This window comes from Chiloscyllium punctatum, chromosome 20 (assembly GCF_047496795.1).
Source record: "Chiloscyllium punctatum isolate Juve2018m chromosome 20, sChiPun1.3, whole genome shotgun sequence".
Taxonomy (NCBI): Eukaryota; Metazoa; Chordata; class Chondrichthyes; order Orectolobiformes; family Hemiscylliidae; genus Chiloscyllium; species Chiloscyllium punctatum.
The window spans coordinates 74345353-74369690 of NC_092758.1; the positions used below are offsets into that span (position 1 = coordinate 74345353).

Genomic DNA, 24338 nt, shown 5'->3' on the forward strand with positions numbered 1-24338 from the left:
AGGAGGTCAGTCATTTGGAGACGATGCCTGTGCTCGATGTCCAGGACTGTTGTCGGCAGCATTTCAGTGAGCCAAGATCGTTTTTAATCATTGTAAACAAAAGACATGATCAGGGCTGAAACAGCTTTTTGATGTAATGTTTCTATTGGGACCACGAGATCTCCTTCAGATAATCTGATATTCGGATAATTGACCTACGGATAATCGAGGTTCCTCTGTAGATGCTGGTATTGCAGCAGCTTGGCTGGGGTGTAACACATTCTGGAGTACAAGTCTTCAGCATCATTCCTGGAATGCTGTCATGGACAGTACCTGCAAAGGTTGACAGAAAATGCATGTATATACATTTTTGAGAATATTATGAGCACTCCAGTGCTCATAATATTTAAAGTTTATGAACTTTAAAATTGCTCCTGAATTGTATTTATGGGCTTGTGCCCTTCTTTCTTTGAAAACTACTTGACTCTGGAAAGCAACTCAGATATGCTATACTGGAACCATTAAAAACATCAAATATAATCCTGTCCTACCAGTCGTAAATCTACTGTATCGCTTGATTTTCTAAAATTCACTGTCAGTAATGGACATCGCTATTGAGGTTGGCATTCATTGCTTATCCTTGGTTGCACTGAGAAGCTGATGGTGAATTGTCTTTTTGAACTAAATGTTTTGACACAATTTCTCGAGTGAGATGTTGGACTGCAGTTACTTTTGGATCAGACACTGTCAGCACACCCAATTTCCCTCCCAAATAGACATAAATAGACCTCTTGGGTTTTCAGTGACAGTTGTCAATCTCTTGGCAACATTTACTGAAAGTTACAGTTTTATTTCTAGAATTTCAAAACTGAGTTAAAATGATAATGTGATGATGAGATCAGATTCCACATTCTCCAGTTGATTGTGCCAAGCCTGTAGATCAGCAACATAACCACACAACTACTGTGGCTAAAGTTAAATTCCAGGTTGAAATTAATTTCTCACTGTTCGTTCTTCTTTAATGTGTGGGAGTACAATATTCAATCTCAATCTCTTTTAAAAACCCATTATGACTAGAATTTCATTTCCATAGAGTTGTTCTTTTTATGCTGCTGAGCAAAACATGCACCTCTCACATGTAGTCAAGTTCACTTTGTTATGCTCAGCGATGAAATAGCTTACTGAAGTCTTGTATAATCATGGGAGAGGACAGTTTCTGCTGAATTTCTGTAGAATAAAGAGGGGAAGTAACAAAGGAAGTTAGTCAAGTCCATTTCAGTATTAATTTTCTCAAAATAACATTCAGCAGGAGGCAATGGTAAAGTTTCACTTCAAGGTCTATCATTAGCATTTACTTTTCAGCCTACATTTAATTACTTGGAGAAGTAAACCAAATGCTTGTCGAATGAAATATCTTATTCATTGTAATCATTGATCAGCACCCTACGCACTTCCTTTCTAGGTACTGTGAAGGTTGTGGTGTGTGACAGGAAGAGAAAGGACCCGTTATTCTTCTCAGCTATATGTTGTAACATGAAATGAAGTGAAAAATAATTGGAGACTTGGGAGCAAAAAGATGGCTTTCAGAAACCTTCCAAATCGTAACGATGTATTTAACTGGTCTGCGAATCATTTGGCTGACTATTTCAGAATGGTAGGTAAAGCCAAAGACTATTTGTTCTTCCTTATACTCCGCTGATCTCCGTGAACAATGGTTTTTCAACTGTGTGGACTGATTATCTGGCTGACAGGCAAAGTGAAACTTTAAGCAGTTCAATGATTATCAACAAGTGTATCAAAGTATGCTTTTAAAATATTAGAATGTGATAACATACCTTTTTTCACCATGTGTTGGGAAGTTGTACTTTCTTTAGAGTCTAAAAAGTTATTTGTTTAACATTTCATGTATTAATATGCTCATCAATTTTGTTGATGCCTTACTTACCTTTAGATTCAACTATTCCCATGTTCTCTTGGCCAATCTCCCATTTTCGACCCTCCCTATACTTGAGCTTGTTCAAAATTCTGCTGTATGCCCAAACTTGTGCTAAGTTCTGGAGATCTTTTGCTCACTGACTTAGAAATGTCCCCAGTCCAGCAACATTTTGATTTAAAATTCTCATTCTTGTTTTCCAATACTTCAATGCCCTGGCTTTTCCTCCTTCTACAAGCTCCTCCAGCAGAACAAATCATTCTGATCTCACTGGTTCTCCAATTTTGGCCTTTTCAGCATCTCCAATTTTTGTCTCTCCTCGATTGGTCTTTAATTGTCTGTGCCATAAGCTTTGGAATTCCATCTTCAAATTTGTCATCTCTCTACCATGACCTCTTCTTTTAAGTCACTCCTTGAAATGTATCTCTTTAACCAAACCTTGGTTCACCTGTTCTCATATCATTAAAGTTGTCAGTATGGCATTTAATTAAATTAATTAAAATTTAATTAAAGTTTTTTGATAACACTCATGAAAAGCTTCTTATGGTGTTTTACTACATTAAAGAAGCTATATAAATGCCAACTCTTGTTGTTAGCACACCTTGTGCAGTTGATTGAAAAGGTAAAACGTGATGTTTGCTAAAGGCCATCTCTTTTTTTATTTTCAAAGTTTTAACTCGAACAAAAATTTGAAGACATTGTCAGTTTACAGCCTGAGTCAACTCATTCTGTAGATTAAAATATTTTGCAATAAAAATGCTTAAATCATCAGCTAGTTTCCAATAACTACTCATAGTGATATGTTATGAAATGGTTTTTTTTTAAATTGCAAAAGAGTTGTTTAATGAGACAAGCCCTGACAATTGCTTTTGTAATACTTATCCTGTCACCAGCAAGAGACAAATGATATGAAATTGTATTTCTTCCGACGAACATAAAAAAATGTGACTCTAAGTTAAATTGCTACATCAGTTTCTAAAATAATCTCATGTCTGTTTTGGATTTATTGAGCAAGGTGACAACTGTCAGTTGCATGTGAATGTTTCAAGTGAATAATTATTAATTAATACAATGGTACAGAAATAATGCATTCTGACAATCAGAATCTTTTTCCCAAAGTTAAAATGTCTAATACAAGGAGACATGCATTTAAGGAGAGAGGGAGAAAGTTCAAAGGAGATGTGAGGGGCAAGTTTTTTTTTGTACAGAGAGTGGTGGGAGTCTAGAACGCGTTGCCAGGGATGGTGGTGGAGGCATTTAAGGGACTTTTAGATCAGCACATGAATATGCAAGGAATGGAGGGATATGGACCAAGGGGAGGCAGAAGGGATTAGTTTAATTAGGCACCATGTCTGGTACAACAACAAGGGCTCAATGGCCCATTCCTGTGCTGCCCTGTTCTATGCTATATGTTCTAAAAATTATGTTGACCGTACATACCATAAAGTAGGCCATTGATGCCAGCCTCCCTATCTCGCTGTCTAGTCATTATTTAATTAATGGTTGTAATTCCATGTGCCTGTGTTGTCCCCATATCTCTTCATTCTCTTCAATTCAACCACATGTCTGACCTATTTTTAGATATACGGTGATACAATACAGCATGGGAACAGGCCCTTTGGCCCACCAAATGACTTCACATGGAAAGATTTTAACTATCAACAACTGATGTGTTAATAGAATTTGCTGGTTTATGATCCTGACAGTGATAGACTCAGTTCATGTTGAGGGATGGTTGAGATAGGATTTTAAAGTGCTGATTTCTGACTTGTCCGGAAGCTTGGTAATACATCATAGAGAAGTGAGATAATTATAAATCTCTTCTTATTAAAAAAACAATTTACCAGATACAGTTGTTGCATAGTGACTATTTTAATAATATGGCGATACATATTGTGATAACAGTGAAATCAGCAGTCAGATACAAGAAATCATCATAGCGTCCCTACAGTGTGGAAACAGGGCATTTGCCCCAACAAGTTCACAACAACCCTCCGAAGAGTAACCCACCCAGACCCATTCTCCTACTCTATTATCTCTACATTTGCCCTGACTAATGTACCTAACCTTCACATTCCTGAACACTATGGGCAATTTAGCATGGCCAATTCACCTAACCTGCACATCTTTGGACGATAGGAGGAAACTGGAGCACCCAGAGGAAACCCATGCAGACACAGGGAGAATGTGCAAACTCCTCAAAGAGAGTCTCTCAAGGCTGGAATTGAAGCCAGGTCCCTGTTGCACTGAGGCAGCAGTACTAACCACTGAGCTACTGTACTGTTGTGAAGAGAGGATGAAATAGCTTGTTATAGTGAGAGACGTACTTACAGGAAGCATCTTATATACATAAGCGGAATAAAAGAGTTTGCAGAAATCTACAAGACTCAGTCAGTAATTATTCATAGGTCAAGGGAAACCATTATAGGCCACAAGCTAACAGAAGAAAAAAGCATTGCCATTTTTTTAATGTGCAAAACTGAACCCCAAGCCAAAGGCCGCCTGGCAACTCAAATCAAACATTGCTGAGATTTAGCTACAATGTTGAACTCAAAACCTTAGTGTTGTTCAGGTTTCTCAGTCTTGCAAGGTACTTGAGATATTGTTTCCTCTTTCACCAATGAATTCACCTCATCCTTCTATCCTGGAATCTCCCTGATTCTTAGACTCTGACTCGCTTTCAAATTAATACAATCCTGTGAGTCAGAGATAGATAGACCAGACATCTGTTCATGTAAACAGAATGAACCTACCCAAATTTGCTCGAAGATCCCCCATCCAGTCTTTTCAGATTGAGCTATCTGCCTAACGTTTGTTCCACTACATCCATTAATCTATTTCCTTGGTTCCCTCCTTCAGTTTCTGCAGTTATCTTCAATTACAACATCTTTCTCAACTCTCCTTGTCATCTCTCCTCGAATATTGCTGACCTCCTCTCATTGCTTGACGTCTTCCTCCCTATAAACCGTCCAACTCATTTTTATGACTATTCTCTTAGCATTGCTACTTCACATGGTCATAGGGAAAGCTTTCTTTCTTTCTTTATTCTTTCATGGGATAGAGGCAGCATTGTCGAGACATGGACTTAATGCCCATTCCTAATTTCTTTGAAGTAACTGGCTTGCTAGGCCATTGCAGAGGGAAGCTCAGAGTTAACCATATTGGTATAGTCTGGAGTCACATGTAGGTCAATCCAAGTAAGGATAGTAGTTTTCCTTCCCCAAGGACATTAGTAAACTAGATAAGTTTATACAGTAGTCAATAACAGTGTCATGCTCACCACTAATTAGACTAAATTTCAATTCCAGATTTTATTATGTAAGTTTAAGTTATACCAGCCGCCTTGTGGATTTGAACCCAGTGTCCTGCAGCACCTCATCCCTATCCCCATCCAATTTCCTCTTTCAAAGTCATGAACCACATACTCTACAATGACTGTGGTCATCATAAATAATCCTTCTTTGTCCTCCAGGACATTTCTACGACCATTGCCATGATGAACTACAACACACTGTCAATACCCCCTCTCCAGAGTCAGCTTACTCTTACTTGGGGTCAAGATTAGTGCTGGAAAAACACAGCAGGTCAGACAGTGTCCGAGGAGCAGGAAAGTTGACGTTTCAGGCAAAAGCCCTTCATCAGGAATGAGGCTGGAAGCCTAGGGAATGGAGAGATAAATGGAGGTGGGGCTGGGGAGAAGGTAGTTGAGAGTGCAATAGGTGGATGGAAGTGGGGGTGAAGTTGATAGATCAGAGGGAAGGGTGGAGCGGATAGGTGGGACAGGTCATGAGGATGGTGTTGAACTGGAAAGTTGGAACTGCGGTAAAGTAGAGGAAGTGGAAATGAAGAAACCGGTGAAGTCCACATTGGTGCCCTGGGGTTGAAGGGTTCCGAGGCGGAAGATGAAGTGTTCTTCCTCCAGGCTTTGGGTGTTAAGGGAGTGGTGATGGAGGAGGCCCAGGACCTGTGTGTCTTCGGCAGAGTGGAAGGGGGAGTTGAAATGTTCGGCCACGGGACAGTGCGGTTGATTGTTGGGGGTATCCTGGAAATGTTCTGCCCTCTCCTATTCAATTGTAGTCAGGGTATCTCCAGAAATAACTAGTCTTCCTGCTCTTGCATTACATCTGGAGGTCTGTCATGGGGTTCCTTCTTAACCTTCTGCCCCTTGGTAATATTCGTCAAAAACTTATGGGGTCTGATTTTAACTCACTCAAAACTCACTCACTCACATGATAAATTTAGGCCTTTTATTTACACAGAGTCAGGTTGTTGTGAATAGAACATATAGCTCCACCTCTCCACCATCACTTTCAATCTTCCTACTCTTCCTTTCTGTTGTCAGGCATCTCAATTAACTATACTTTCCCCAGAAAATGGTCCACCAACAAATTCCATTCCTGAGCTGTTGATTCCATTGTTCTCCTTGGCCATTACTTCATGCTGAACCAGACCTTGGTGCCTATTTCACTCTGAGCTGAGCTACCAATCACATCTGCTCTCCATAACAAACATTATGTACTTTCTCATTAATATTTTTCACCTCTGCCTCTGCCACAGCCCATTTGTCACTGAAATTCTCATTCATAATCTCTACAGTGAACTTTTCCAAGATCTTCCTGATCAAGCCTCTCATTCTGACCCCCATTAACTTCACATGATCCCAAAACTTTGATGTCTGCATGTTATTCCACACACTGTTCATTCATCATATTCATCTGTAGTTCCCAATGCCCTAACAATTTAAAATTGTCAATCTTACATTTAAGACTTTTTATGGACTGTTGACTCCCTATCTCCATGCTATCCTTCACCCTTTTAACCTACTCCTGCACTCTTCAGTTCTTTAACTCTACCTCTTTGTCCATCCCTCTTCCCTTTGCCCCACAATTGACAGCCATGTCTTACGGATCCTAGGCCCCATATTCTGGAATTTCTTCCACAAAATATTGTGTCAACACTTATCTCACTTCCTAAAGCATCATGCCAATTAAGGCACCATATTTTGCCGGATGAAGCTTCTGTGAACCATCTTGACACATTTTTCCTAGTTGATATATAAATGTTATTTGTTGTTATCATAAAATTAGCAGACAAAAGACTGTTGTAATAACACAGATCCAGGGTAACATAGCAACAGAAGGAAAGCATTTGAAATAACTCTACGATGGCCGTTTTCCTATCACCATGTCACCCTTTATTTACTCAGGCACAGTACATGACACTGACCCAGTTAAGTCAGAGCTGGCTTCAAGAGTGAACATGACCTGTCAGCCATGACTCCCTGAATGGACCAGGTTAACATTCTCAATCAGCAAACTCACATTCTATGAAATCCACCTGGCTGACCTCATACCAATCACTACAACATTCAGCCCCTCAAGTATATTCTGCCATTCACTTAGTTCATAGCTCAGCTGTTCCCCAACTTCACACTCTCAACTTTTCTCCAATCTCTTGTTATCTTTAACTAACAGAAATCTACTCATTCTTCCCTTGAAAGTTTCTATTAGTATTTGCAACCTTTTAAGTGAGCAAGATCTCCAGTAACACCTCTTTCCAAAACATAACTTCTGATTTTACTCTACTTGGTTTGACTGTAATATCAAGATTGTGCTCCCTTTTTCTTGATGCCCTCACCTATAATCAATCTTTTTGATACATTCTGTGTTGAATCTCTTTATTGTTTTAAATATCTAGATCAAAACAGCTCTCGATAGTCTAAAATTTAAAATCAAAGGGTTACTGTTTACAACCTGACCTAATAATTGAACTTGTAAGGTCAAGTGTTATTCTAACCAATTTGCACTGCAATCCTCGACAAACAAATCAAGCAGTTACAATGTTATAATAAATACAAAGCTCCTTTTGTTGATAGACATAGTCAATATAAAAAATCAATTTTCAATGATCATTTGTATATTACATAAAAGCCGGTACATCAGTTTACTGCACTATTGCATTGTCTATGCTCTGCAGCGTCAACACATGACTATGCATCTCTCTCAGAGCACCCTTCTCTTCCTTCACGCCCAAAGATCACAGTGAAGAAAAGGCGGGGTGTGGGGTGGGGGGGAGAGGGAAGCGGTGGACAAGATTTGTGTAATATGGCCTGTAATCTCATTACCAGAATCCTCAGCCATGCCTTTCACTATTCCCACAATACCAAACCACCACCAAGTCTGGATCCATTCTGAGCATTTCTTACACAGCCAACCTTTCCCCCTACTTTCCCCTCAGTTCCTCCCTTCACTGGCTCTGTGCTGTCCATATTGGGTGAAAGAAAGGTCCCTGTTTCCCAGTTATAAGAATCGCAGTCCTGAAGAAGGATCACTGGACCCAAAACATCAGCTCTGATTTCTCTCCACAAATGCTGCCAGACCTGCTGAGATTTTTCAGCAATTTCTGTTTTTGTGTGCAATATACCCTCAGGTCTGACTTGCTGATAGCCACTTCCCACACCTGCTACATGACAGGTAGGCTGAAGATCCACTGGTAGAGGGAAAGAACCTCGTAGAAATCTCCTCCACCTTTTCAGGTGACCGCAAACATTTGACACCTTTCTTCTCAGCATTTTCCTTCCAATGTCATTTCCATCTCCCAGACTGGTCTATGTCATTGCCTCGCACTGCCTCTGTGTTTGCCATAGCCTGATGGAGTTTCGTATTTTGCATTGATAAGTTTCCTCTTTATAGTGAGAATCTGTTCATTAGAAATAAACTTCCACACTGCAAATTGAAGGAATGGTGGAATTTATTAAGTGTAAAAGTCCTTATTCTTCTGTCAGCAATTTATCACTCCCTGTGAAGGCACTGACTCTTTTAAGATCAACATCTGATGAAATAATCTTATGGAAAAGGGACTTGCATTTAAATCATATCTTTCCCATCCTCAGGATACATAAACCCACTTTGCAGACAATTAAATATCTTCAATATGCAGTCATAGTTGTAACATAGAATTTCTGTAGTGCAAAATCCCACAATCAGCGTTGTGACAAGAACCATATCACTTGCTTTGTTCATGTTGCTTGAAACACTGTCCACGATGTTAGGAGAATCCCCCTGTTATCTGTCAAAATAGTGCCATGGAAGCTTTTACATCCACCTGAAGTAACTGATAGGGCAGCACTACCTCAATTCCCCAGCACAGATTATTTGCTCAAGTCTCTGCAGTTGTATTTGAAACCACAAACATTCCACTGTGGGGCAAGAGTGCTACCAGTAGAGGTACAGGTGACAGCAGCTGAATGAATTTCTTGGTTCTCGTATTATTTTGAAATACATGAAAGTTAATTTTCTCACTGTGTTTGTGTTCAACAGCTGGATTGGAAAGACTGTGAAAAAGTTGTTAAAAAGAACAGTATTACTGGGCAGAGATTTCTGGTAAGTCTTTATGGCTTGTTTTTGGAACTCTTCTGATGGCCTGAAAATTGTATTCCATCTGTGGTAAGGCTTCTAGTTACCCTTTTGTAAAGTCAATAGTATAAGAAGGGCTGGAGCCATATTATTGCAGGTGTTTCATCAGTGGGACTGGATGGAAGCTGTGAGAGTCAAGATTAGAGTGGTGTTGGAAAAGCACAGAAGGTCAGGCAGCGTCCGAGGAGCAGAAAAATCGATGTTTTGGGCAAAAGCCCTACATCAGGAATGAGGCTGGGCGCCTAGTGGGTGGAGAGATAAATGGGAGAGGGGTGGGGCTGGGGGGAAGGTAGCTGAGAGTGTAATAGGTGGATGGAGGTGGGGGTAATGGTGATAGGTCAGAGAGGAGGGTGGAGGGAATACGTGGGAAGGAAGATTGACAGATGGGACAGGTTGGGTTGGAACTAGGGTAAGGTGGGAGGAGGGGAAATGGGGAAACCAGTGAAGTACTCATTGATGCCATGGGGTTGAAGGGTCCCAAGACGGAAGATGAGGGTTCTCCCTCCAGGCGTCAGGTGGTGAGGGAGTGGCAATGGAGGAGGCCCAGGACCTGCAATATCCTCGGCAGAGTGGGAGGATGAGTTAAAATGTTCAACCATGGGGCAGTAGGGTTGATTGATGCGGGTGTCCCAGAGATGTTCTCTGAAGAGCTCTGCGAGTAGACGTCCAATCTCCCCAATGTAGGGGAGACCACATTGGGAACGACGGATACAGTAAATGACATGTGTGGAAAGGCAGATGGAACTTTGATGGATGTGGAAGGCTCCTTTGGGGTGAGGGGGAAGGTGTGGGCACAGGTTTTGCAATTCCTGCAGAGGCAGGGGAAGGTCCAGGAGGGTTGTTAGGGGGTGTGGACCTGACCAGGTATTCACGGAAGGGACGGTCTTTATGGAAAGTGGATAGGGGTTGGGAGCAAAATATATCTCTGGTGGTGGGGTCCTGGTTTTGGTAGGCTGTGAGAGGGCAGGATTGCTAACATGAAGATTTGGAAAAATTATGGGGATTATTAAAATTACAGAGGGACCAGGCAAGAGGATTGCTGTTTTCTGTCTGGGGAGAGGGCTTGTCCTTTCATCACCTTCACTGGCTGACTACTCTTCCACTGCAGTTTACAACCACTGGCCTGCCCTCAATGGTACTCTATACCATCAACTCTACAAAGACTCTGGGCAACACCCATCACCTGTGTACTGCTGGTCCATAAGAAAATTCACAGAAAATTAGGACAGTACCATGTTTAGGCTTACTGATTGTTACACACTCAATGCACTCAACGATAAAGATTAGGTTTGAAAAGATTCTTACTTCAAAACTCAACCTAAAAGACATCAGAAATACAGATTTACTGTCAGATTTCCTGAGGTGTAACAGCAAATTTTTGATTTTGAATCTGAAGGATAAAGTCATGGAACTAGGGCATAGCTGGCTCGACCAGCATTTATTGTCTGTTCCTAGTATTTCAGAAAGTGTTGGTAAGGTGTTTTCATCTTACTGCAATCCATGTTATGTAAGTAGATCCACAATGCCATTAGGGACAGAATTTGGAACAGTGACAATGAAAGATCAGCAATATATTTCGAAGGCAGGCTGGTGAGTAGCTTGGAGGGGAACTTACAGGTAGTGGTTTTCCATGTACCTGTTGTCCTTGCCCTTCTAAATGGAAGTGGTTGTGGGTCTAACAATCTTGGGTGAATTTCTGCAGTGCATTTTATAGATAGTACACCCTGTTGCAACTGATTGTCAGTGGTGGAGGGGTGGATGGTTGTGGACGTGGTGCCAATCAAGCCGGTTGTTTAAAGACCATAATTTCCCCACACATGTGGTTGAAGATGCCCTCCAACACATCTCATCCATGTCCCGCGCATCCACCCTCAAACCCCACCCCTTCAACCGCAACAAGGACAGAACCCCCTCTTCTCCTCACCTTCCACCCCACCAACCTCCGCATAAACCGCATCATCTGCTGACATTTCCACCACCTACAAACGTACCCCACCACCAAGGATATATTTCCCTCTCCACCCCTATCCACTTTCAGCAAAGACCATTCCCTCCGTGACTACCTGGTCAGGTCCACGCCCCCCCCAACAACCCACCCTCCCCTCTTGGCACCTTCCCCTGTCACCGCTAGAATTGCAAAACCTGTGCCCACACCTCCCCCTTCACCTCCATCCAAGGCCCCAAAGGATCCTTCCACATCCAACAAAGTTTCATCTGCACATCCACAACTGTCATTTATTGTATCCTTGCTCCTAATGCGGTCTCCTTTACATTGGGGAGACTGGACGCCTTCTCGTAGAGCGCTTCAGGGAACATCTCCGGGACACCCGCACCAATCAACCCTACCGCCCAGTGGCTGAACATTTCAACTCCCACTCCCACTCTGCTGAGGACATGCAGGTCCTGTGCCTGCTTCATCGCCACTCCCACACCACCCGACACCTAGAGGAAGAACGCCTCATCTTCCGCCTCAGAACACTTCAACCCCAGGGCATCAATGTGGACTTCACCAGTTTCCTAATTTCCCATCCCCACACCTTACCCCACTTCCAACCTGCCAGCTCAGCACCATCCTCATGACCTGTCCTACCTGCCAATCTTCCTTCCCACCTATCCACTCCGTCATCTTCTCCGACCTATCACCTTCAGCCCCACCTCCCTCCACCTATTGCACTCTTAGCTACCTTCTCCCCAGCCCCATCCCCCTCCCATTTATTTCTCCACCCCGGAGGCTCACTGCCTCATGCCTGATGAAGGGCTTTGGTCTGAAACATCAATTTTCCTGCTCCTTGGATGCTGCCTGACCTGCTGTGCTTTTCCAGCACCAGTCTAATCTTGATACTTATTGGGAAGGTACCAAGCTTCTTTAGCGTTGTTGGAGCTACACTCCTCCAGGATGGTGTGAGTATTCATCAACACTCCTAACTTGCGCCGCATAGATGGTGGACAGGCTTTGGGGAGTCAGGAGGTGAGTGACCCATTGCTATATTCCTTGCCTCTGATCTGCCCTTGTTTATATGATGAGTCCAGTTGACCTTTGGTCAACGGTAATCCGCAGGATGTTGATAGTGAGGAATTCAATGATGGCAATCCCACCGAATATCAAGGAGAGGTGTTTGATAGCCTGTCCCTTTTTGGGAATGGTCATTGTTTGTATGACACTTGAAATCCAAGCCTGGATATTGTCCAAGTCTTGTTTCATTTAAACATGGACAGTTTCAATATCTGGGGAGTTGTGAATGCCACTGATGATTGTGCTATCATCAACAAACATCCCCACTTCTGACCATATGATGGAGGGAAGGTCATTGATGAAGCTGCTGAAGATAATTGGGATGAGCACACTACCCTAAGGAACTGCTGCAAAGGTGTCCTTCATGCCAGGTCTAACTCCAAAAATGGAGAGCCCCTGTTTCCCACTGATTCCAGCTTTGCTGAGGCATATTGATGCCATATATGGTTGAATGTAGCCTTGGTGTCAAAGGCTGTCACTCTCACCTCACCTCTGGAATTCAGCTCTTTTGTCCATATTTGAACTCAGGCTGTAATGATGTCTGGAGCTGAGTGGTCATGGCAGAAACTGGGTACTTGACAGGCAATTGAGTGTAGACTGATGGTGTGGTAATTGGCTGCGTAGGATTGTCCTGATTTCTGTGTACAGGACATACCTGGGCAATTTTCTGCATTGTCAGGGAGATGCCAGTGTTATAACTTACAGGAACAGCTTGGCTAGGGGTACAGCAAGTTCTGGAGCACAAGTCTTCAGTGCTATTGCTGGAATGTTGTAGGGCCCATAGCCTTTGCAGTATCCAGCGCCTCCAACCATTTCTTATATCATATGAAATTAATCAAATTGGCTGAAGACTGGCATCTGTGATACTGGAGACCACTGTAGGAGGCCGAGGTGAATTATCCACTTGGTGCTTCTGGCTGAAGATTGTTGAAAATGCTTCAGAGAGGCATAGAGGTCTACAGCACAGAAACAAGCCTTTTGGCCCAACTTGCCCAGGCCACCCAGTTTTCACAATTTAACTTGTCCTTCCCAACATACCTATACCATTCATATACCTGTCTAAATGTTTCTTAAGTGACAAAATTGTACTTGCTTCAATCATTTCATTTGGCAGCCCATTTCAGACACTCACCACTCTCTGTGTGAAAAGAATTGCCCCTCTGGACCCTTTTGTATCTTTCCCCTCACACCTTAAACATGTGCCCTCTAATTTTAGACTCCCCTAGCCTGGGGAAATGTTGTTGCCCATCCACCTGATTTGTCCCTCTCATGATTTTATAGACACCTATAAGGTCAAGTCTTAATCTCCTGTGCTCCAGGGAAAAAATGTCCCAGCCTATCCAACCTCTCCTTATAACTCAAAGCTTCCAATCCAGGAAGCATCCCAGTAAATCTTTTCTGCACTATTTCTTTTTTAATAATATCCTTGACATAATAGGGTGACCAGAACTGCACATAGTATTGCAAATGTGGTCTCACAACGTCTTGTACGACTGTAACAAAACTTCCCAACTCCTATACTCAATGCCTATTCCTGATGAAGGGCTTTTGCCCGAACTCGATTTTCCTGCTCCTCGGATGCTGCCTGACCTGCTGTGCTTTTCCAGCACCACACTGATCTAAACTCCTATACTCAATGCTCTGAACAATGAAAGCAAGAATGCTGAAAGCCTTCTTCACCACCCTGTCTACCTGTGACTTTACTTGCAAGGAGTGAACCTCCACCTTTTTGTTCTCTAACTCTCTAGGGTTCTACCATTGATTGGGTAGGTCCTGCTCTGGTGTGCCTTACCAAATGCAACATCTTGCATATATCTAAATTAAACTCCATCTGCCATTCCTCAGCCTACTGACCAGCAGTCAGACCATGTGGAGGCCCCATGCACAGGTCTGCTGCGGAGAGCCCTTGGATGAACCTGTGATATTTATCTTTTTGACTTGCTTTTCTGAGCTATGGTTATACTGTGTACGGTTGTAATGTAACCTTTTTTTCTTTGTTTCTCTATTCTGTAACTAAGGATTGTATCCATGTACTATGTTCCTAAGATGGCACTGTGTGTTGGTGACATTGTTACACTGTAACAAATCTGTAACTGAAGAAGCTGTACTTGGGTATCTTTGTACTTAAGTTAGCACTCTAAGTGGTGGCTTACAAACTTTTCATTGCACTCATTTGAGTATATTTGACAATGAAGCTAATTCATTCAATTCATGAAATTCTTCAGCTCCCAGTGTTGTGAACACTGCTACAAAACATTTAGAACCTCCCCCGCATCCTCTGCCTCCACTCCTAGGTTACTTGTTTTGTCTTCAATAGGGGCTGTTCTATTTTTGATTGTCCTTTTACTCCTTATACATTGTAAAACATCTTTGGATTTTCCTTGATATTACTTTTATTTTCCATGTCCTCTCTCTGCTTTCTTAATTTCCTTTTTAATTTCATGTTGACACATCCTGTTCTTATCTAGGCTTTTCTGCAGAATTAATAGCAATCTGTTTTAGATATATTTGTTTTTTTTTCTTACCTTACCCTCTATTCACCTTCTCATTCAGTAGGCTATGGCTGTCCCACTCTTTTCTTTTTGGGAAAATGCTTACTGTGACCCCTTGAATCTCCTGTTTGAATGCCTCAATTTCTATGATACTGGATTAGTGGTGCTGGAAGAGCACAGCAGTTCAGGCAGCATCCAACGAGCAGCGAAATCAACGTTTCGGGCAAAAGCCCTTCATCAGGATTCTATGATGTTGATTTATCTTTGTATTTCAGTTTCCAGTCCAGTTTGACTAAATTGTTTATCAGTTGGTAAAATCGGCCTTCCTGTGCCAAGATAGAATCTTTATTCTAATCCTGTTTTTGTCCTTTTCCATAATGATGTTAAATCTCACCAATTAATTATCACAACCAGTAAGGTGCTGTCCCAGTAGTTATCATTTTACACATCCAGCCTCCTTCCCTAAAATTAAATCCAGAATTCCATGCTACTCCATGGATTAGAAAAGTCCAAACTTGCACAGTTTTTCAAGTTACTCCAAAATGTGGTGACAAAGGCACAAACTGGGAAAAGACAGGTTTGACTCTAACTCAAAGATAAACAACAAACTGCAGATGTTGAAGATCTGAAACAAATAAATAATAGAAATTATTTGAAAAACTCAGCAAGTCTAGCAGCATTTGTGCAGAGAAAGCAGTTCGCATTCCAAGTTCCGTGAAGAAGGGCACTGGTCTATTGTCTATGGTGATGGGTCTAACTGTTATAGATTGGTGCAATATCAAAGTCAAGAGAATCTAGGACCCTGATTGAAATACTGAGAAATGATTGGTGAAGTGGGTCTTGCAAATGCAGTCATTTTTTACCAGTTACTGTACAACCTACACAATGGGGCAGTAAGGAGAGCTCTGTATGGTGGGAGGGGGAGCACTAAAGGCGCCATTGAAAAGGTTTATTTTTATTTTGTGGGGCACAAGGAGACAAAAGCAAATCCTCAGCGCGCGTGCGCGTGAAAACACACACACACACACACGCACACACACACACACACAAAACACACTTCAAATTGCCAAATCCTGGCATTATTCCCACATATGCAGCCTTAAGCCATGGAGAGAGAGAGCGTGAATCATTGGAGCTAGTTTGCAATTGATATAGGGCTGTGGGAGAGAGCAGGACAGTAGCATTAGTTTGTGTTTGAGCTAAGGTGAGCAAGTGGGACAGTCAGAATGGTTTGTCATGATGTGGAGGTGCCAGTATTGGACTGGGGTGGGCAAAGTTAAAAATCATACAATACCAGGTTATGGTCCAATAAGTTTATTTGGAAGCACTAGTTTTTGAAGCGCTGCTTCTTCATCAGGTGGTTGTAAAGCAGGACTATAAGACACAGAATTTATAGCAAAAGATTATAGTGTCATGCAACTGAAATGATAAACCTACATTAAATCTTTTATCTTTTAGAATGGATTTGCTCATTTTGGTTCTTTAATATGTAAATCCCAGAACATCCCAGATGGTTTGGGATTGATAAAGGACTATGCGGAGAGTACAGGGCACTGACATTAGTTTGTGATTGATATAGACTGTGGGTTAAAGAGTGGCTCAGTGGGTTAGTTTGAAACTGGAATAAGGTCATGGAGTGAGAATGGGGAATGAAATTAATTTGGGATTAACGTAGGGCCGTGGGGAGAGCAGGGTAGTGGGATGAGCTTTGGATTGATATAGGATTATGGGAATGAATGGAGAAGTGGCACATGTTTTGGATTGATGTAGAGTTGTGGTGACAGAGCATGACAGTGGGATTAGTTTGGGATTGATACATGGTTGTGAGGAGAGTGCAGGAAAGGGATTAGTGTGTGATTGAGATAGGGTTATAAAGAGATCGAAATTAGTTTAGGATTGATACAGAGCTATACGGACACAGTGGGGCAATGAGGCGAAAGTGAGGACTGCAGATGCTGGAGATTAGAGTCAAGTTTAGAGTGGTGCTGGAAATGCACAGTAAGTCAGGCAGCATCCGAGAAGCAGGAAAATTGAGGTTTTGGGCAGGAGCCCTTCATCAGGGCAGTAGGGCAATGGGATGACTTTTGTGATTTGAAACAAACTATGAGGGAAGAGTGGGTCAGAAGAATGAGTTTGTGATTGATACAGGGCGACAGAGCGAGACAGAGAGCAAGGCAGTCGGATTTGTTGAAGATTGATACACGATGGTCCAAGTGGCTTCTTCCTGTGCAGGAATCTCTGTGGTGCAGGCCAGACCTTTGGAATTATTCAAGGGAAATTAACAAATTTTATCTAATACTACCCTATTGATAACTGAGTGCTGAATGGGCTTATTAAAACTTAATGCTTCTAAATACAACCTTTAAGCCAATTACATGTATCAAGATACAAAACCACTTGTCATGTGAAAGTGTAAATCATATAAGAATAGAAATAGTTTAACATTAAAAAAGGTATTTTTGCAAATAAGGAGAGACATGGACTGGTAAAGTAATGTAAATAATGAAATCTTTGTTAATTCAATTTGGAGTCAGTGGATGATACAGGATTCTGAAAGGCTGTGAAAGGAATCTCACAGGATAATCTTTAGACTCAGTGACTCCCAAGAACTGTTGTTTAGGTAGCTGGTGGATGAAGTTGGAGGGAGTGTTGGTTTTGGAGGGAGGTTGCAGTGGTCATGGTGGATATTAATGTATATGGGTTGGGGGAGGAGAGAGAATCATGGAATTTGCACCCACTGGAAAGGCAGTACAGGTGGGCATGGGATTTACGTGGCAGAACATGATAGACTCAATGGACCAGCTGATCTTTTCCATCTAGTCTTTTTGAGTATTGTTTGAAATAGTTTCCCTATTATCTGGTTTCAGTAGTGACGTCTTGAGTTGTATCGCAACTTCTAAATCCGAAACTCGAAGTCTGAATCCCACTTATGGGTTCTCAAGTGTGTGCCACAACTTGGCTAGCAGGTCACCTGTCAGCTTGTAAATCCTTCCAATATCCCAGACGGTAAGAGCAGGAGAGTTTCCTGGTCAGTCACCCTGCAGTACACAATGACGAACAACTGCAGTACATTGAGCAATAAATGAAGATCAATCCAATGGATGTCCATTGCCAAACCCTCAGAAAGAAGGTTGCAGAAAAAGGCCAAAAGGTTTTAATAGGTTTCATACAAAATTGTAAAACTTATCCTAGTTTCATTTGCCACTCTTTATATCTTTATGCACCTGCTTTAAATTGATTCATTATATTTGATTTAAGTGTAACTACACTGAAAACAATGATATTTCTAAACAATTTTTTTTTTGATTTACAGAACATGTCTGAAAATGACATTCAAAAGTTCCCTACACTACGAGTGCCGTAAGTACTTCAATAGACAATAGACAATAGGTGCAGGAGTAGGCCATTCTGCCCTTTGAGCCAGAACCACCATTCATTATGATCATGGCTGATCATCCTCAATTAGTATCCTGTTCCTGCCTTATCCCCATAACCCTTGATTCCACTATGCTACCTGTCAGTTGTCTGGAACAATTTCTAGTCTGTGCATGACAATTGGAACATGTCACATTGAGTCACCTTGTTCAGGACCAGCTCCATTTGTGCCTACACATTTGCAATTCAACTGAATTATTTTATCAACTGATTGATCCTGACTTTTTCTGATTGTATCAACTGGGTGGCAATAAATTAACAGCCATATTACATCTCTCCCATTGACTAAGAAATGAAATAGAGGGAATTGAAAAACTAGCTTTCGATTCACTGATCACCCATTTTATACCTGGACAAAGTCAAGATGTATTTATGAAACTATTTGTTCAGCTGCTGCATTTGGATTAGAATTGAGAAATTATTTATCCACCTCTTAAATACACATTGTTGTTTCCTATGTTTTTGAGAAAGAAATCATTGAACTTCTCATACATTTTGTTCTTACTAAATCATAGCACAGCATTATTCACACAAAACCAACAACAATGCATTCTGTACTTTACATAGTCCATATAAAAATTTCTATAAAATTATCTGCTGAGTTTCAGGTGCGCAAATATATTAATTAAGGTATGTATATATTAATTAGTTATGCGTTTATAATATTTGTCTATCCTTTTCCAAGAGCATTGACCAATGCCAGTACAATGAAGTTTAATTGCCTAAGTGTATAGGAGGAACTGCCTTACAAGCGGATGTCAGGCATTCATCACTATGGTCTTTGCATCAAACCACAGAATTGTTATGCTACGGTAAGAGGCTTTATGGCCCACTGTGATCACATAGAGTTTACAGGGGCATGTCTGGTGTCAGATCCCAACAGGTCCATCATTTCTGATGAAAGGCTCCTGCCCGAAACGTCGATTTTCCTGCTCCCCAGATGCTGCCTGACCTGCTATGCTTTTCCAGCACCACTCTAATCTTGACTCTGAACTCCAGCATCTGCAGTCCTCCCTTTCACCTCCAGAGATATTGTAGTCAAGCTCAATGACTGTGTCCTCTGTACTTATTGTTATGTTATTTCATGAGAAGGGCAGGACTTGTACAATTCAAAGTAGGGCCTTGGGTAGAATTGTAGAATAGAGAGGCCTAGGGGTTCAGGTACATAATACTTTGAAGTTTGCATCACATATAGACAGAGTGGTTAAGAAGGCATTTAGCATGTTTGCTTTCATTGCTCAGAGCCTTGAGTATCGGAATTGGGACTTCATGTTGAGGTTGTACAGGGCAGTAGTGAGGCCTCTTCTGGAGTACTGTGTCTAGTTCTGGTTACCCTGTTTTAGAAAGGATATTATTAAGCTGGAGGAGGTTCAAAAGAGATATAGCAGGATGTTGCTGGGAATTGAGGGTTTTGAATTATAAGGAGAGGCTGGATAGGCTGTGACCTTTTTCACTGGAGCATAGGAGGTTGAAGGCTGACCTTACAGACATTCATAAAATAATGAGAAGTATAGACAAGGTGAATGGCATGTATCCTTTCCTAGGGTGGGGGATTTCAAGATGAGGAGGCATATTTTTAAGGTGAAAAGAGAAAGATTTACAAAACACATGAGGGTATTTTTTTTACATGTGCTTTATCTCCTCTATGAGGGCACTTATATCAGTCAGAGTTGATAGTACTTTGTCAAGCACCTTGAGCTCTCTCAAAGTAGAATTAGTTAGCTAAAGGAATAGGTTTCCTTGTCTGTTAGGGATTAATAGCCTAATGGCAAACTACACATACATTCCCAAGAATTAATAGTTGAGGCTAACTGAGAGTTTCAGGGTTAGTACCTGGAATGGAGATCAAGACGGGGTGATTAGCTCAAGGCTCAGGGTTCAAGTTGGCAGCAGGGAAGCCTGGCACTCTACACTCAGTTAAGATGCTTACTTTCTTTGTTGCAGTGGATTTTTAGGATTGGTTTCTCTCAGTGAGACCAACTATCAACATGGGGAAAGGTTGTCCATTGTCTGCCACCATCCACTGTAGCCAGTAGCATGTTCTCTGTCCATCTCAAGGACAGTTAAAGATGGACAATAACTTCTGGCCTTGTTAGCGATGCTGACAGCCCTTCAATATATAAATAGAAAGAGATATTGAGGCCTCTGAGCAGTCAGAGATCTGGCTAAGATAAAGTTCCAGGCTGAGGCTGCATCACTCCTTCTTATTGTGATGCTGATGAATGAGTTGGATCCTCTCTCACTTCCTTTACAGAACAGCACCTCCTCCCTTCCTGCCCTGGTTCCTTTATCTTCTATGAAGGTTGGTCATTATGGTTAAAATGTTGAGAAGCATCAACCTCCAACACTATTCCTTTCATGGTCTTCTGCCATCCTTGTAGAATGTCCTTCAATGAGATATTTTATAGAAGTTTTATTTGAAAAGTTTTGCATACAAATGCTCAGAGGCCAAAGTATTGTGGTGTCTCTGCAGGTCCTCATTGTTCTGGCATGGTCATCAACTTGGGGTTTCCTGGCTCAGGATAGATTCCTTGATTGATAGAACTGAGAAAGTTATTCAGAGGCATTGTATTCAGAGACTTGTATTCAGAGGCATTTCTTGCTTTTTAAGACAAGTCCAACAGGGGTGACCTGTTATCATTAGTGAGTATAGGTTTTGGTCATGCTCTTCTTTGTATTTACTCAGCACTAATGTTATACCATAGACCAAAGGATGTAGTAACAAAATTAAGTCATTTGGTCCATCGAGTTTGCTTCACCGTTCACTGAGATCATGGCTGAACTAATAATCTTCAAATTTGCTTTCCTCCCTTATCCCCATATTTCTAGATTCCCTTAATAATAAAAAATATGTCTTTCTCAGCCTTGAATAATCTTAATAACCACCCTCTGACAGAAAAAGCTTCCTCCTCCTCCATGTGTTTAATTTGCAATCTTTACTCTGAGATTATGTCCTCTGGTCCTAGACTTTCCCACAAAGGAAAATAACCTTTCCACAACTACTCTGTCAAGTCCTCTAAGAGTCTTAAATGTTTCATTAAGGTCTCATCCCATTATTCTAAATTCCTAATGAGAACAAGTCCAACATATTGAATCTTTCATCATAAGACTGTCCCTGCATATCCAGGATAAACCTATTGAACCTTCCTTGGATAGCCTTTCCTTGGGTCATAGTATTAGTGAATCATTTGCAATAAAAATGCATCCACGAATACTTTCTCCATATACCTCTGAACAAATTGATGGATTAACCAAAGGGTGGTCTCTGAAAGCAGTATCTTCCACAAGATGTCTGAAGTTAGTGAGTTCTTGAGATCCCTCTACCTCATTAAAGGCCAATCTCCAAGTTTGTAGTCCAACTTGGAAAGTAATATTGTTCCTGTGAATTTGGATTTCCATTGTTTTAGCATTGTTATCTTGTGTAAGCATCTCCTTAAAGTAATACTTGGATATCTTGCATCCAAGTACACCCAGATTGTGCCATCTTTCTACCGCTTGTACTGCCCAAGCTGGGGTGGTGATACCCAAAACAATGCTGTTTCACACCATATTTTCCAATGTGATCCTCTACACTACATTTTCTGGGAGGATTAAGTGACCGAGTTATATTTTCCCTGACGTGTGGTTCACTATTACCTTTGAAGTTTCCTGTGCCAACTATTGTTACATGAAAACACAGCTACACTTTGTCACATTGCACGTTACAAACTAGACTTCACAATGGCTTCTGGTCACCTATTCTACATTTCCTGGCTACTTGCTCATTAGTTTGTTCCCATTTAAAATGATATCATAACAACCACAAAACTGACAAAATGACACCAAAACTGACCACAAGACTGACCGAACAACACCAAAACTGACCACAGGTCTAATCAAACAGTATTGAAACCGACCACAGGACTGACCAAAGTACAACACCAAGACTGAGTAAATGAGGTAAACTAAGTAGCACTTCTGAAGTGTAATTCGGAACAATATTAAGTGTTCAAAGAAGCTATGAAAAGGTGACATCACTGGATGAGCAAGAAAATCTGGTAATGTGAGGTGAAGAGGTTGAACAGTTACATTGCCTGCAGAACCAGTGATAAACTCACATTTCCAATCAAAATGGGTAGAAACACCATTGACTTTAAAGGTTATTTTGGGTGAGTGTGCATGAGATCATTATCTCAAACAGTCTCTGCCAAAAAGGAAATTGAGAAACACAGCACAAAACACTGCCCAAGTGGAAAGAGCTGTTGCAGAGCACTTCCTGATTAGATTCTGGCTGATATCATTTGTGCATCAGATGAATGCTGCACGGAGCAATGCAATGCAGCAAACACAGTATACAGTGCCATTTTTATTGCTTTCTCATCAGATGTAGCAGAGGGTCCCATGTTGGAAAGTGTCAGTGAGAAGTTGGTGATGGTTTTTCCTGTATTTTTGACAGCAGAACAGATGCATTATTTACTGAGATCAGGACATTTTTGGGGACTTACAATAGATCTACTCAACACTGAATTGCCATGTACTCTGTAAAGTTAAGACTTCTTTAATATGGATATTGATTTTTGGTATCATTTTTATTTTTTCTAGTCATCCTTGCCTTTCTTTTAATAAGGGCATCTTAATTACAGTTACACTGCCAGGCTATCAAAGTAACAGTTTGAAGGAAAGGTTTTCACACCTTTTTTCACTCCCAAAACTTGACCAATACCAAAGAACAAATGGGTCATGTGGTGAGTTAAAATAGAAAGAAAAGAGAAATAACTTGGACTAATATAGCACCTAGGCCATCAGGATGCTCTCCACAACAAAGGGCCAGTTAGACTCAAAACATCAGCTCTTTTCTCTCTTTACAGATACTGCCAGACCTGCTGAGATTTTCCAGCATTTTCTCTTTTGGTTAATGAAGTTTAGTCACTGTTGAGATGTGTGGATAGCAGCAGCCAGTTTACAAACAGACAGTAATCAGCTTAGATAAAACAAAGACCTGCAGAACATCAAAAACAAAAGGAGAAATTGCTGGAGAAACTCAGTAGGTTTATAAGCATAACAGAATTAAGATTTCAAGTCCAGAAACATTAACTCTGCTTTCTCTCCACAGATGCTGTCAGATCTGCTGAGTTTTACCAGCAATTTCTGCTTTTGTAATAATCAGCATAAGTCTCCGTATAAACAGTTTGGGAAGCATTGACAGGAGAGTAAACATTAGCTAGGACAATGGGAAAATTCTCCTGCATCTCTTAAAGTACTAGCCTGAGAACTTTATAGCTATGAGATTATAGATCTCAATTTAATAGATCTGAGAGATAGAAACTCAGGTTGTGGAGCAGCCCTCCATTCAAAGGTACACTGGAGTGATAGCTGCGATAAGGTACTCAAGACTCAATTTTATTTGCTAAAGTTGGGTATCTTTTTTACCTAGAGTATGGGCATCTTTATTACTGAAAGTGAAGGTAACTATTTCTTGAAATTTCGGTAAATTTCTAACCTGGAGTAGGGATATCTTTATTATCTTTAGTCAGGGTTTCTTTATTATCAAGAGTGGGAGTAACTTTATTAACTGGTGTTTGGGTATCTTTATCACCAGGAATTTGGTATCATTACTATCTGGATTGGGAGTACCTGGAATTTGGGTATCTTTATTTACCTGCAGTGGGGTATCTTTAATACCTGGAATTTGAGTAACTTTATGACCTGGAAGGAGGCAACTCCATAGTGTGCAGGCTAGGTGGATTAACAGTGGCAAATGTGGGGTTGTAGGGATAGGATGGATGCTCTTTGGAGGGTCGATGCAGACTTGATGGGCCAAATGGCCTCAATCTGCATTGTCAGGATTCTGTGATTCTTTATTATCAGGATGTTGAGTATCTTTATTATTTGGAGTGGCAAGTAACTTTTTTTTACCTGGCATGCAGGTCAATTTATTATCTGAAATGAGGGTAACTTTGTACCTGGACTGGGGATATCTTTATTATTTGTAATTTGGGTAACTTTATTACCTTGAATGAGGATAATTTTATTAAATGGAATAGGGGTATTTTTATTATCTGGAATTTGGGTAACTTTATTACCTGGAGTTG

At 41.1% G+C, this 24338-nt stretch overlaps 1 protein-coding gene across 1 annotated transcript in view; it reads left to right on the forward strand.

Annotated features, from left to right (window-relative positions):
* The first annotated feature begins 1471 nt into the window (after positions 1-1471).
* lcp2a (lymphocyte cytosolic protein 2a) overlaps positions 1472-24338 on the forward strand; it is a 154328-nt gene continuing 131461 nt past the window's right edge. The window contains exons 1-3 of the mRNA XM_072591074.1: positions 1472-1633; positions 9232-9294; positions 18146-18192. Coding sequence (XP_072447175.1) covers positions 1556-1633; positions 9232-9294; positions 18146-18192 — 188 coding nt within the window. The 5' untranslated portion in view covers positions 1472-1555. The remainder of the gene's footprint in view (positions 1634-9231; positions 9295-18145; positions 18193-24338) is intronic.